The sequence below is a fragment of the Chiloscyllium plagiosum genome, unplaced genomic scaffold (assembly GCF_037043375.1).
Source record: "Chiloscyllium plagiosum isolate Xiang-an unplaced genomic scaffold, Cpla_swu_hap1 HiC_scaffold_42, whole genome shotgun sequence".
Taxonomy (NCBI): domain Eukaryota; kingdom Metazoa; phylum Chordata; class Chondrichthyes; order Orectolobiformes; family Hemiscylliidae; genus Chiloscyllium; species Chiloscyllium plagiosum.
Window position 1 is genome coordinate 8,821,314 of NW_028270180.1, and position 13,710 is coordinate 8,835,023.

The window sequence follows — 13,710 nt, forward strand, 5'->3', positions numbered from 1 at the left end:
CTTGGGCAAGGTCTCTAATTAAATAATCAATCGATGACCTCTTGAATGCCTCAACTAAATCTGCCTCCACCACACGTTCAGGCAGAGGATCCAGACCCGAATTACTCGCTGAGTTAAAAAAAGATTTTCGTCACAACACATTTGCTGCGCTTGTGAAACACTTTAAAGGTCTGCCTTCTCATTCATGAGCAGGAACAATCTCTCCCCATCCATTCTATCCAGAAACCCCATGACTTTGAAAACATCTATCAAATCTCCTGTTAGCCTGCTCCTCCTGAAGGAGAACAGTCTCAAATCCTTCAATCTGTCTTCATAACAGAAGTTACTTATCCTGGGAACTAATTTTGCAAAATCTATCCTGCACTCTCTTCAAAGCAATCATGTCCGTGCTGGAATGGGGAGCCCACAACTGTGCATTACTTTAGATTTTTACAAATTCATTTGCAGGGAGTGGATGTTGCTGGCCAGGGCAGTATTTATTACCCACCCTAACTTCCCAGAGGGGCAGGTGAGAGTCAACCAAATTGCTCTGGTGCTGGAGTCACATGGAGGCCAGACCAAGTAAGGATGGCAGATTTCCTTCCCTGAAGGGTATTAGTGAAGACATGGGGTTTTTTGACAATCAGCAATGGCTTCATGGTCATCATTAGATCCTTAACCCCAGATATTTTTTTTTAATTGAATTCAAATTCCACCATCTGCCATGGCAGATTTGAGTCAGAGTTTCTTGAAAATTTGAAGGGTCACTGGACCTGAAATGTTAACTCTGCTTTGTTTCCACAGATGCTGCCACACCTGCTCAGCTTTTCTAGCAACTTCTGTTTTGTATCTGATTTCTGTCATCTGCAGTTCTTTCAGGATTCTTCTCCCCAGGACATTACCAAGGTCTCTGGATGAATAGTCTAGTGATAATACAACTAGGCTATCACCTCCCAACTCCCCAGCTGAGGATTAACAAATTCCACAAATACTTAGGAATGAACATACTGACCATATTGCCCCCTATTTGGACTCTCTGTCCACGCTCTCCCTACTAACATGACACTAACTTGCCTACTCCACCAACTTGTCTATGTCCTTTTGGAGTTCTACACCATCCCCCTCACAGTTTACAATGCTTCCATGTTTTGTATTACATATCTTCTCAATCTTCTCAAAAGGGGGGCACCCTCTACTATCCTCATAATCTTACTCCCTGATCCTTGGAATTACTCACATTAAAACCATGGCTGCTCTCTCTCTCTCTTTCTCGAATATCCAGTGCCCAGAAATGGACACGATACTCTAGTTGAGATCAAACTGGTGTTTTATAAAAGTCTGCCATGGTGTCCTTGCATCATATTTTGCCATCAAAGAGTAGAGGCATAGAAAAGCTGTTGAGAATTACAATTGCCTCCACCATTCCTAGTCCATTACTGCATATGAGTTTAGGAGTTTGACTATTTGAATTCTGTACCTGTCTTCTCCAGAAGTTGTTGCACACTCGAAGTGCAGGAGACCCCCTGTTGTCGATGGTGGTGACATTACGGAATGCACAAGTCCTGTTTCTGTAATGAACCGAAATTAAAAAAACTTCCAGACATCAGTAAAAAGATGACTTGCTGAAACTATGATATAAAAGCTTGTAGAGAAGAAGGTACAGAAACCTAAACACATGTACCCAACAGGTCCAAGAACAGCTTCTTCCCTGCTTTGATCAGACTGCTGAATGAACCTCTCTAACTTCAAATAATGTTGATTTTGTTTTGCACGCCTCCTGTCCAGTGTAACCTGTCTGCTTCCCTCTGTCTAGGCACCCTATTATCTGCACATCCTTGTCTGCTATGATCTGCGTGTACTGCTTGCAAAACAAAGCTTTTCACTGTACTTGGGTGCGTGTGACAACAATAAAGCAAACCAAATTCAAATCAGATCATGTTAACCAGATCCTGGGAGTGGGATGATGACCCAATCAGATGTCAAAAGGAACCTCAGTGAGGGCAGAACATACCGAATGCACTTCCCTGTTCAACTGGAGGATGGAACAGTACGCCCTGCGAGTTCCCTCCAGATCACACACCACAGTGGCTTTGTCTAAAAATTCATTCACAGGATGTGGGTGTCGCTGGCTGTACCAGCAGAGATTGCCCATCCCTAGTTGCCCTTGAGAAGATGGTGGCGAGCTGCCCCTTCTTGGACCGCTGCTATCCATGTGCTGTAGGTAGACTCACAGTGCCTTTGGGGAAGGAATTCCAGGATTTTGACCCAGTGACAATGAAGGAACAGTGATATATTTCCAAGTAGGATGGTGAATGGAGGGAATCATGTAGGCGTATCTACTGCCCTTGTCCTTCTAGTCGGATCGTCAGAGATTTGGAAGCTGCTTTCTCAGGATCTTTGCTGCTCTTGAGCATCGGTGCTGCAAGGAGTGAATGTTCATGCACCAATGAGGTGGGCTGGATGGTGTCAAGCCTCTTGAATGTTGTTTGAGCTGCACCCATCCAGCTCAATGGGGAATATTCTATCCTCTCACTTGCTTGTGCTATGTGGATGGTATACAGGCTTTTGGGAGTCAGAAGGTGAGTTACACGCTGCAGGATTCCTAGCCTCTGACCTGCTCTTGTAGCTTTGGTATTTCTACAGTTAATCCAGTTCAGTTTCTGGTCAATGATAACCCCCAGGTTGTCGGTCGTGGGGGATTCAGTGATGGTGATGTCAATGAATGTCAAGGAGTGATGGTTAGATTCTCTCTTGTACTTGAGCGACTCGAATGATACTTGCCAACTTGTCAGCCCAAGCTAAAAACTATATCGCCATTCCTTCACTGAGATTGGATCGAAATCCTGGAATTCCCTCCCTAAAAGCATTGTGGGTCTCTCTACACCGCATGGACCAAGCAGTTCAAGAAGGCAGCTCACCAGCACCCCCTGCAGGGTAATTAGAGGTGGGCAATAATGTTGGCCCTGCCAGCGACACCCACATTCCATGGAAGAAACATTTATTTTAAGAAAGGGACTTTAAAGACAAAATGCAGGCTTTTGGAGCATTGTTACTGCTATGATGTAAGAAACATGGGAGCCCATTGTAAGATCCCATAAATAATATAATAATGGGATAAATGATCAAATAATCTATTTTCATTGTTTTTGTTGAGAGGTTAATGTCAGCAGTGTGCTAGGGAATTCTCCATGTGCTGATATTTTACATCTGTCCAAACCAAGAGTTAGATAAACAGTTCAATGAGTCATCTATTAGATGAACTGTTAACAGTACAACACTCCTTCGGCACTGCACTCGAGTCAGTAAAAGACAAGCTCAAATCCCTCAATCTTTCATAAGCAAGAGAGCCAACCACTGGGTCAGGTGTGACATCTATCTGGAAGGGATAACAGTCCAAGTGGAAATTTAAGAAATCAGAGCCAATAAATACCATATCGGAAAATAAAGGAAACAAATAATGCTAAAACAAACAACAATGGCGTATCAACTCCTTGTTACCTCATGTAAACCCCTGGAGGTACCAGACTGGCACTAAATCTGATGGCAGCAGCTTGAAACTCGGGCGAGATGCCAGGATCAACAAACGTCTTGTACCCTGTGAAACCCAGGAAAAGATTTACAGTCTTGAAGAGAGAAACTGAACTGAACCAGCACAGAAAGTTTTCCTTTTAACTTTTTGCATCTGAGATAATCACATTTCAGGCATCTTACCAGTATAATCAGATATGTTTGTTCCCAGGTATTTTGGTAACCACTCATAAAGTACAATGTTCTGCAAAGATGAAGTTAATGGTTAGAGGAGAAGTACAGGTTGAGTTTATACTTGGCATGGAACACCAGCTTGGCATCTGAATAAATAATGTCTTTAAAACAACTCAAGACTGGAATCAGCAACATTTGGTACATGTAGAGATATTGAGGAATGGTGACTTCAGTTGAAGTGGTTGATTTTCAGAAGGGGACAAGAGGTTTGTAAAAGGAACTCTAGATCCTGCATCTTGGTGGGTGAGGGTATGTTTGCCAATACTGGAATAATTAAAATCGGGGTGGATAAGAGGCCAGAGTGGGAGGATATAGAGACCTCGGAGGTTGTTGAGTGGGTCGGAGCTACAAAGTAAGGTGATGATGAGATTTGAAACAAAGGCTGATGTTAACAGTGTGGTTTATATATAGCATTGATTGTAAATTTGTGTTTTCACCAAATTACCTGGAACGAGGCAATCACCCACTTTCTGGCGTGCTGGAATATATCTTCATCCGACCATGAGGAGTTCTGAGCTTCAAACTGAGAAGCCAGGTAATTGTGATAGCGGAACCAAATGACGCTCTCTGCCATGATGAATGGGCTTTCATTGGCTGCTGCATTTCCAAAATCTAGAACAGAATTGGTACCTTCATTCAACAATTGCCAGAGGCTCACTGGAGTTTTTGTTTATTCTATTTCCTTGCAGAGAATTTGCACCAGAATACAATTATACCCTTGAAGGTTCTGTGATGCAGTGGTTGTGTCCCTAATTCTAGACTAGGTAACCTGTATTAAGGTCATACCTACTCCAGAGGTGTACAATAACATCTCTGAACAGTCATGATTCGGAGATGCCGGTGTTGGACTGGGGTGTACAAAGTTAAAAATCACATCACACCAGGTTATAGTCCAACAGGTTTAATTGGAAGCACACTAGCTTTCGGAGCGACGCTCCTTCATCAGGTGATTGTGAAGTATTGACACTCACCTGATGAAGGAGCGTCGCTCCGAAAGCTAGTGTGCTTCCAATTAAACCTGGTGGACTATGACCTGGTGTTGTGTGATTTTTATCTCTGAACAGGTTGGTGAGAACGTATCTACAATTATATCCTCATTAAGAAACCTCTTTCTATGTAGTTGATCAAATAAAGCTAACAATGTTCATGTCTTCTCTTCTTTCCCCTCTTTGTCCCCCAAAACATAAAATGTGAAGAGGGCTGTTGAGAAGTTGTATGCCCCCCCCCCATAGTGTACTGTAGGATTGGCAAAGTTGATAAGTCACAAATCTGAAGATGCTACAGAAAATGGACAGTACTGTTGGATTTTCTAGCTCTCTTCACTACAGACTCTGGATTTTGCTACTATTAGAACTTGGCAAAGCCTGTGTTTGGTCATGTGACATGGATAGTTGGACGGTCCAAGGAAGCCTCAGGTGTCAGGGATTTAATTGGCACCAATACGCAATCAGATCTGGGGGTGCAGAAAGTCATATTCTTCTCCTGGTCTTCATCTCCCACATATATTAAATAATTGTGGGTGAGATAGGAAGTGAATGCATTTTTTCCCCAAGCCTCCTGTAAGGTTATTTCATGGGAATAGATAGAGACACAATGGAAATGCCTCTCCTGTTAGTTTTACCTTTCCACGCAGTAGAACAGTTGGTTTCCAAATTTCGCCTTGTCGAACAATGATGAGCTGAGTTCAAAAGCTCAATGAGAAAAATGGCACCCATGTCTTATTCCATGATGGTTTTACCATTTAATAATCATTTTCCCATTTGCTTAAGATTAGATTAGATTAGATTAGATTAGATTACTTACAGTGTGGAAACAGGCCCTTCGGCCCAACAAGTCCACACCGACCCGCCGAAGCGCAACCCACCCATACCCCTACATTTACCCCTTACCTAACACTACGGGCAATTTAGCATGGCCAATTCACCTGACCTGCACATCTTTGGACTGTGGGAGGAAACCGGAGCACCCGGAGGAAACCCACACGTGCAAACTCCACACAGTCAGTCGCCGGAGGCGGGAATTGAACCCGGATCTCTGGCGCTATGAGGCAGCAGTGCTAACCACTGTGCCACCGTGCCGCCCACGATGTTAAGATGTTAGGTTTCTCAGTAACACTCTAACCAGTTTAGTTACCTTGTGAGAGGTTAGTCATAGAGACATACAGCATGGAAACAGACCCTTTCGTCCAATTCATCCATGCCGACCAGTTTCCCAAACTAAACCAGTCCCAATTGCCTCCATTTGGCCATCTAAACCTTTCTTATTCATGTACATGTCCAAATGTTTTTTAAATGTTGTAACTGTACCTGCATCTACCACTTCCTCTGGCAGTTGATTCCACACATGAACCACCCACCATGTGAAAAAGTTGTCCCTCAAGTCCCTTTAAATCTTTCTTCTCTACCTTCAAATATGCCCCCCCCCCTACTTTTGAACTCACCCACCCTCAGGAAAAGACATTTGCTAGTCACCTTATCTGTGCCCCTCATAATTCTATAAAGCTTTGTAAGGTCACCCTTCAACCTCCTGCACTCCAGTGAAAAAACTCCCAGCCTATCCTTATAAGTCAACTCTTCCAGTCCCAGCAACATCCTGGTCAGTCTTTTCTGAACCCTCTCCAGCTTTATAATATCCCTCCTATAGCAATGCGACCAGAACTGGACACAGTGCTCCAGAAGTGATCTCACCAATCCCTATACAGCCTTAGCATGACTTCCCAATCCTACACTCAGTGGTCTGAGCAATGAAGGCATGCATGCTAAATGGTCTTTCTTAACTACCCTGTCTACCTTTGATGCAACTTTCAAAGAACTGTGTACCTGAACTCCAAGGTCACTATTTTACAACATTATCCAGGGCCCTACCATTAACTGTATATGTCCTGCCCTCGTTTATTTTACCAAAATGCAATGCCTCACATTTGTCCAAATCCAACTCCATCTGCCACTCCTCAGCCCATTGGCTCAATTAATCAAGGCCTCAGATAATCTTCTTCATTGTCAACTTTACCTCCAAGTTGTTGTGGTTCTGTTCGCCGAGCTGGGAATTTGTGTTGCAGATGTTTCGTCCCCTGTCTAGGTGACATCCTCAGTGCTTGGGAGCCTCCTGTGAAACGTTTCGGTGATGTTTCCTCCGGCATTTATAGTGGTTTGAATCTGCCACTTCCGGTTGTCAGTTCCAGCTGTCCGTTGCAGTGGTCGGTATATTGGGTCCAGGTCGATGTGCTTATTGATTGAATTTGTGAATCTTGAATACCTCCAAGTTTGGTATCATCCACAAACTTACTAACCATACATACTAACTTCTCATCCCAAATTGTTTATGTAAATTACAAACAAAAGTAGACCCAGCACTGATCCCTGCGGAACACTGTTGGTCACAGGCCTCCAGTCTGAAAAACAACCCTCTATCATTAAGCTAACTTCATCTCCAATTGGCAACCTCTCCCTGAATCCCATGTGATCTAACTTCACTAATCAGTCTACCATGCAGAACCTTATGAAGGCTTTACTAAAGTCCATGTAGACAATGTCTAAAACCCTGCACTCATTAATCTTTTTTGTTATGTCCTCAGAAAACTAATTCACAAAGTTGACTTCAATTATTTATATAGATTATGTGTACTCAGAACTCTAATTATGTGAAACATTTTAAGGTTGATAAGCAAGTTGAATTGCATTTAATAGATAAAACGTGCCTAACACAAGCAAACATTAATCCATGAGTGGTGGTTTCCTAGATTTTGCCCTTAATGAAATTGAACAATACAATGTTGGCAGCTATTCAATGCTACTGCATCTATCTGCTTTACATTGGCATGATACTGAGCACAGCAGTACTTAGTACAAATTATAATGACTAATTGCCATTATCCACTTGTCACAAGTTCAAAATATTGTATATTCACCGTAAAATCCTTGAAGGCCAGTCTGGCCAGTGGCTGGATCAGGGTGATTCCACATAGGCAACTTTCCAGTGCTTGGTTTCGGAAGCAGTGGGTCCGAGCCCGAAGCAAGTCGGCCACCAGAGAAACTCCGTAACTCGTCACACCAAGAATGGGACGATCCGTAAATGGAGCTTCCATCTATCCATGCGGTAACTTCATTGACCTGTTGGAAATCAATGGAGTGGATTAAAATGATTCATTAAGGGCAAGCCAAAGAGAAAGAAAATGTTATAAAGTCCTTCTGATTTAGTTTTCTCTCTCCAACTGGTTCATTGCTTCGCTGATCTGCTTACTCCTGGTGTAGCCTGCTGCTTTCCTTCTTTAATCTTTCGCTTACAAGCCATGTTTGCAATCATTGCTATGACAACGAGGGTCTAATAATCAATAGCTTTTCAAGGACTGATTGACCTGTGGGCTAGTTCAATTAAAATGGTAAAACACATTATAAGTTATGAAGCAGACTTTACACCAAATCAATTCCTTTCTGTGTGCACAGCTTGTAAACCCATAACACACTGTCAGGCAGAGTCGCAACAGTGCGTACACACACCATGTAGAGTCGTTACTGGTGAACTCTTTTAAAGGCAAGGTATGCACATAATAATTTACTTTGCTTGTCCCTTATGGCCTCCAATTGGCAACATTGTTGAGGTATGGACACTAACTGAGACACCAATATTCTATAAACCTAACATGAATGTGTAATATTCTCAATCTTTCCACCTCTACACAAACAAAATCAGGTCAACACCTGCATAAATAAATATGGACAATACCTTAACGGGTAGTGCAAAGTAAAATAAGAATTCAACTAATAATGTAATCACAACAAGGTTCAGATATTGGGTGCATTTTCAGTCTCCTTTTCTGAGGAAGGATGGTCCTGCTCCCGAGGGGAGTGCAGTGAAGGTTTATCCAGGCTGATTCCGGGGATGATGGGACTGATGTATGAAGAGAGGTTGACTGGGTTAGGATTGTTTTGGCTGGAGTTCAGAAGAGTGAGGGGGGGGGGGGGGGGTCTCATAGGAACTTATAAATTCTAACAGGGCCACATTGGATAGGTGCAGGGAGGATGTTCCTGATGGTGAGTGTGTCGGGAACCAGGCATCACACTGAGGATTTGGGGTGGACCATTTAGAACAGAGACAAAGAGACATTTCTTAACCCAGAGAGTGGTGAGCCTGTGGAATTCATTACCACAGGAAGTAGTTGATGCCAAAACATTAAGTGTATTCAAGAGTCAGCTAGATATAGCACTTGGCGTAAATGGGATTGAAGGTTATGGAGAGAAAGCAGGATTAGGTTATTGAATTGGACAATCAGCCATGATTGCGATGAATGGCAGGGCAGGTTCAAAGGGCCGAATGGCTTCCTCCTGTTCCTATCTTCAATGTTTCTATGTTTCTGTGTGGCTGAACTCCATATATCTGCCTTTGGCCCTTATCCTTTCATACCTTTGCTTCACAAAATGCCACCTATCTCAGATATAAAATTAACAACAAATCCAGCATTCACCTTTGGAAGAGAATTCCAAACACCTTGTTTATCAAAGTGCTTTCAAACATCGCTCCAAGCACCAACTTTCAGGCTTGGGAAAGAGAAGCCACCAGGGAGCTCGTTAGGGAGTGGCTGAGGTAGCACAAGGGACTGTCTGTCATTTTTAAACACGACGTAACAGTGGGTCCTCTGTGCATGCACTGGTGCTGATGTCACAGCGCGGGGAATGTGCTGATCTCAGCAGTGCTGCTTCCTTCCTGTCATTCCCTCTAAGCGTTGTGTTGTCATTTGGTTTCAGAAAGTGCTGCTGCGTATGGACCTCAAAGGTCCACGCAAAAAGGAGAAGATGGAGGGCAGATTCTGAAGCCTTCTCCCATCCAGCTGGTTAGGAACAAAATGTCTGCAGATGCTGGATACAAAGTAGACAGGCAGGAGGCTGGAAGAACACAGCAGGCCAGATAGCATCAAGAGGTGGAGAACTTGACAGTTCAGGCATAGCCTGAATGAAGGTTACACCCGAAATGTTAACTTCTCCACCTCCTGATGTGTCTGAGCTCGCTGTGTTGTTCCAGCCTCCTGTGTGCCCATCCAGCTGGTGTCACCTGTCCCTTCTGTACACACCTTTGGTGGGGGGAGCTAGAGGGCATTACTTTGATTGGTTAAAGGTTCTGATGTGTTCCTGAACTTTCTTCTCCACATACCCGTCTTACCTGGTTCCTCGGGTTGTTGGGGCTATGCCCTGATTGGTGATCCCACCCGCTGCGTTGAAACAGCAGCCTCACACTCTCTGTCCCATTGGGATCGAATACCGTGTCGCCGTGCGGAATCACAACATCCAGAAACTCAGGAGGACAGGCAGGATGCCTTGTGTCTAAAATCTCAAACATTACATGGTATCCTGTTGAAGTTTGGAAGAGCAAAATATAATGGATTTTTATCATGTAATTTCTCATTCAAAACAATACCAGTAAATCTATTAAAGAGACTCCTCTCAAACTAGGGACAAGTCTCAAGATTTCTTGATGCAGTGTAACATTCACCTTGGTATTTATCCCAGTTGAATAACTTGCTCACTAGCGGAAAACAATCACTTTTCCAATTCTATTATACTGATCAACAAACACCTTGTCAGTTTGCACATGATGCTGGGATCTAAATCATTCATCTTTGTTCCAAACGTTTCTCTTCTCTGCATGGGCCCTATCTCTGATCATTTGTAGCACATCGCTGTTAATTTATTGCCTGATTTACATTCAAGGTGCACATGCTCCATTTCAAAATGAATTTCCCCGGCTCAAGAGTTCTTTTTGTTGTGGGGAAAGAGCTACTTTACAATAATTCTAGTGAACTTTGTAATTGAACTGCATGAACTAAGCTGACAAAAATCACAAGAATGGATAGACAGGTAGAAAAAATAGCTATGAAGATAAACTTTGCATTTTACCAGCAGTTCCATTATGGAGACATACATTTACAATGTCACTGTATTTAGAAACCAGGACATTCCTTTTCTCAAGTATGTCTTAAATAAGAGGAATTCCTAAAACATAAACTTTCCAAACTATCCAACAACCATCTTGATTCTACTTCCCATTCCTCTCACATCATGCAACAGAGAAACTAAAGGTTCTGGCAAATCGATAAGATGGAAGTGGGAGGCAATAGCTTAGTAGCATTATCGTTAATCCAGAAACTCAGCTAATGTTCTGCGCATCTGGGTTCAAATCCTGCCGTGGCAGATGCATTAAAATTTGAATTCAATAGAAAAAATCTGGAATTAAGGGTTTAACAATGACCAGGAAACCAATGTCAGGGGAGGCACGATGGCTCAGTGGTTAGCACTGCTACCTCACAGTGCCAGGGACCCAGGATTGATTCCAGTCTCGGGCAACTGTCTGTGGGAGTTTGCACATTCTCCCCGTATCTGTGTGGGCTTCCTCCGGGTGCTCCAGTTTCCTCCCACAGTCCAAAGACGTGCAGGTCAGGTGAATTGGCCGTGCCAAATTGCCCTTAATGTTCAGGCATGTGTAGGTTAGGTGCATTATTCAGGAGAAATGTAGAGTAATGGGGGGTAGGGGCATGGGTCTGAGTGGGTTACTCTTCCGTGAGTCAGTGTGGACTTGTTGAGGTTGGATGGGTCTGTTTCCACACTGTACCCTGTGAATTGTCAGGGGGAAGATCCCATCTGGTTAGATAATGCCCTTTAGAGTGGGAAATCTGCCATCCTTACCTGGTCTGGCCTACACGTGCCTCCAGACCCACAGCAATGTGATTGACTCCTAACTGCCCCTCTGGGCAATTAGGGATGGGCAGAGATACTCACATTCCGTGAGCAAATTTATAAAAAATGAATTGATGATACGAGGGGAAGCTTCTCTCTGGGCACTGTGGGCAGTAACTGTGCTTATGAAGGCCTGGTGGTTGGGTTGTAAGCACAAGTAGCACAGAGAGCAGTCATAGGCAACCTTCTCCCCATGTTCCTGTAGCACTGGAATTGTGTGCATCCTCATAAACTGAATCCTTACCAAAGAAAACACTCAGCACCGTGCTATTCGTGATGGATGGAAGTCCTGATGATCCATTTGATATGATATTACTGAGGATTCGTGCATTCGGTACTTTGGGCTCACTCAAAGCCTGGTACACCCCATCTGCATACCTAGCAGGCAACCGGCGCATAAACGGTGATTCTGCAGAAAGAAACACGCATTGTCTTTTCACAGGGGCGGAAGGAGATTACTTTGACTGACCAACCATGCACTGCAATAATTACACCTGTGCACAACCTGTCTCCTGAGAAATTATCAGGTACAGTAGTGCATGGTTCAGCAAGCAGCCCTTTGCCAAAAACAACAAACAACTCCCATTACAATAGGGACCTTCAGCTGCAGAGAGTGGGGATTGGCTACAAACATCAGGGTGTTTCATCCCAGATACTTTCATCCCAATTGATTGCCTGCACCGGGCTATAATCCCACTGCGATCACACTTCTTAAGTCATAGAATCCCTATATTGTGGAAGCAGGCCATTCAGCCCATACCAACCCACCAAGGAGCATCACCCAATCCCTGTAACCCCACATTTCCCCATAATTAATCCACCTAGCCTGCACATCCCCAGACACAACAGGCAATTTAGCATAGCTAATCCAGCTAACCTACATATCTTTGAACTGTGGGAGGAAACCAAAGCACCTGCAGGTGCAGGCACAGGGAGAACATTCAAACTCCACACAGACAGTCGCCAAGGCTGGAATCAAACCCATGCCCCTGGTGCTGTGAGGCAGCAGTGCTAACCACTGAGCCACCGTGCTGACCTTCTGCTGCATCCCTGAAGTGCGATAGCTTTGCACCTCTTGCTTCTGTAAAGCATAGCTGGAAATGCTAGACACTAAAAGCAAAGCAGCAATTCAGACTTCACATTGTTAAGACTATTAATTCGACGGTAAATTTGTAGCTGCTTTAATGGAGGCAGGTCTTACCCAGGCAAACTGGGGAAAATGGCAGTATAGTGGTCACATCGTTGGGCCAGTAACACTGTGCTCTAAGCTAATGCTGTAGCTGGACTCATTCAAACCCTATCGTGGCCATCGGTGGAACTTGAATGGTAAATCTGGATTTGCAAGCTACGCATTATAAGCATGAAATTATCATCAGAGGTTGCACAAATCCATCTGGTTCACTACAGCCCTTCAGCGAAGGAAGTATCCATCCAATCCAAAGCAACTTGGTTAACTCTTAATTCACAAGGGCAATTAGGGGTGAGCAGTAAAGGATGCCCTTAACAGCGATGCAATGAATAAGAGGTCCAGAGATGTGCCTGAATTGAAAATATCTACACAAGGAGCTGTACCCACATTGTGGTAGTACTAAGCAGCCCTGTATATAACACTGGATAGATCACAGCTACAGTACTGCATCCAGTTCCAACATTACAGGAAGGACTGACTGCACTAGTCTTGAGATTTACAAGAATTCTGTCAGCATTGGAGAATTTTAGCTATGAGGAGAACTTGGACAAGTTGAGCGCGTTTGATTTGGCACTAAGGTAGGATTCCAATGAGGTGTATAAACTTGAGGAACATAGGTGAAAGGAAGGACTTGTTTTTGTTAACACTGGGGTCAATAACAAGGATAGATAAAATTAAAGGCATTAGGGGAGTTCAGAAAACTTTTATTTATCACCCAGAAGGTGGCGGAGGCCTGAAACTCATTGCCTGAAAAAAAGTAGTTGCAACTGAAAAACTCATTGCATTCAAAGAAACAAATCTTGGAAATACAGCTCTGGTGCTGTATCTGCAGGACTACTGACCAAGTGACAGAAAGTGGCTTTTGACTGGATAACTCCTTTTCAGCCAGCACAGATATAATGACTCCTTCTGTGCTGCAGATTTTAAGATTCTGTAATATTGGGGAGAGAAGTTGAAACTCTTTGCCTTGCACTCCACGGGCAATAGGACACACAAAAAAAAACAGACTAGAAAGAGTGGACGGCATGAGGAGAGATTGAGCATGGATATACAGCA

General features: G+C 43.6%; 1 protein-coding gene across 3 annotated transcripts in view; it reads right to left on the reverse strand.

Annotated features, from left to right (window-relative positions):
• The window catches only part of duox (dual oxidase), a 91,175-nt gene that overhangs the window by 65,267 nt on the left and 12,198 nt on the right, over positions 1–13,710 (reverse strand). For all 3 annotated transcript variants that reach the window (XM_043680278.2, XM_043680277.2, XM_043680276.2), the window contains exons 4-10: positions 11,710–11,874; positions 9,895–10,082; positions 7,649–7,850; positions 4,187–4,353; positions 3,691–3,751; positions 3,478–3,574; positions 1,457–1,547 (exon numbers count right to left, since the gene is read on the reverse strand). In XM_043680278.2, coding sequence (XP_043536213.2) covers positions 1,457–1,547; positions 3,478–3,574; positions 3,691–3,751; positions 4,187–4,353; positions 7,649–7,850; positions 9,895–10,082; positions 11,710–11,874 — 971 coding nt within the window. The remainder of the gene's footprint in view (positions 1–1,456; positions 1,548–3,477; positions 3,575–3,690; positions 3,752–4,186; positions 4,354–7,648; positions 7,851–9,894; positions 10,083–11,709; positions 11,875–13,710) is intronic.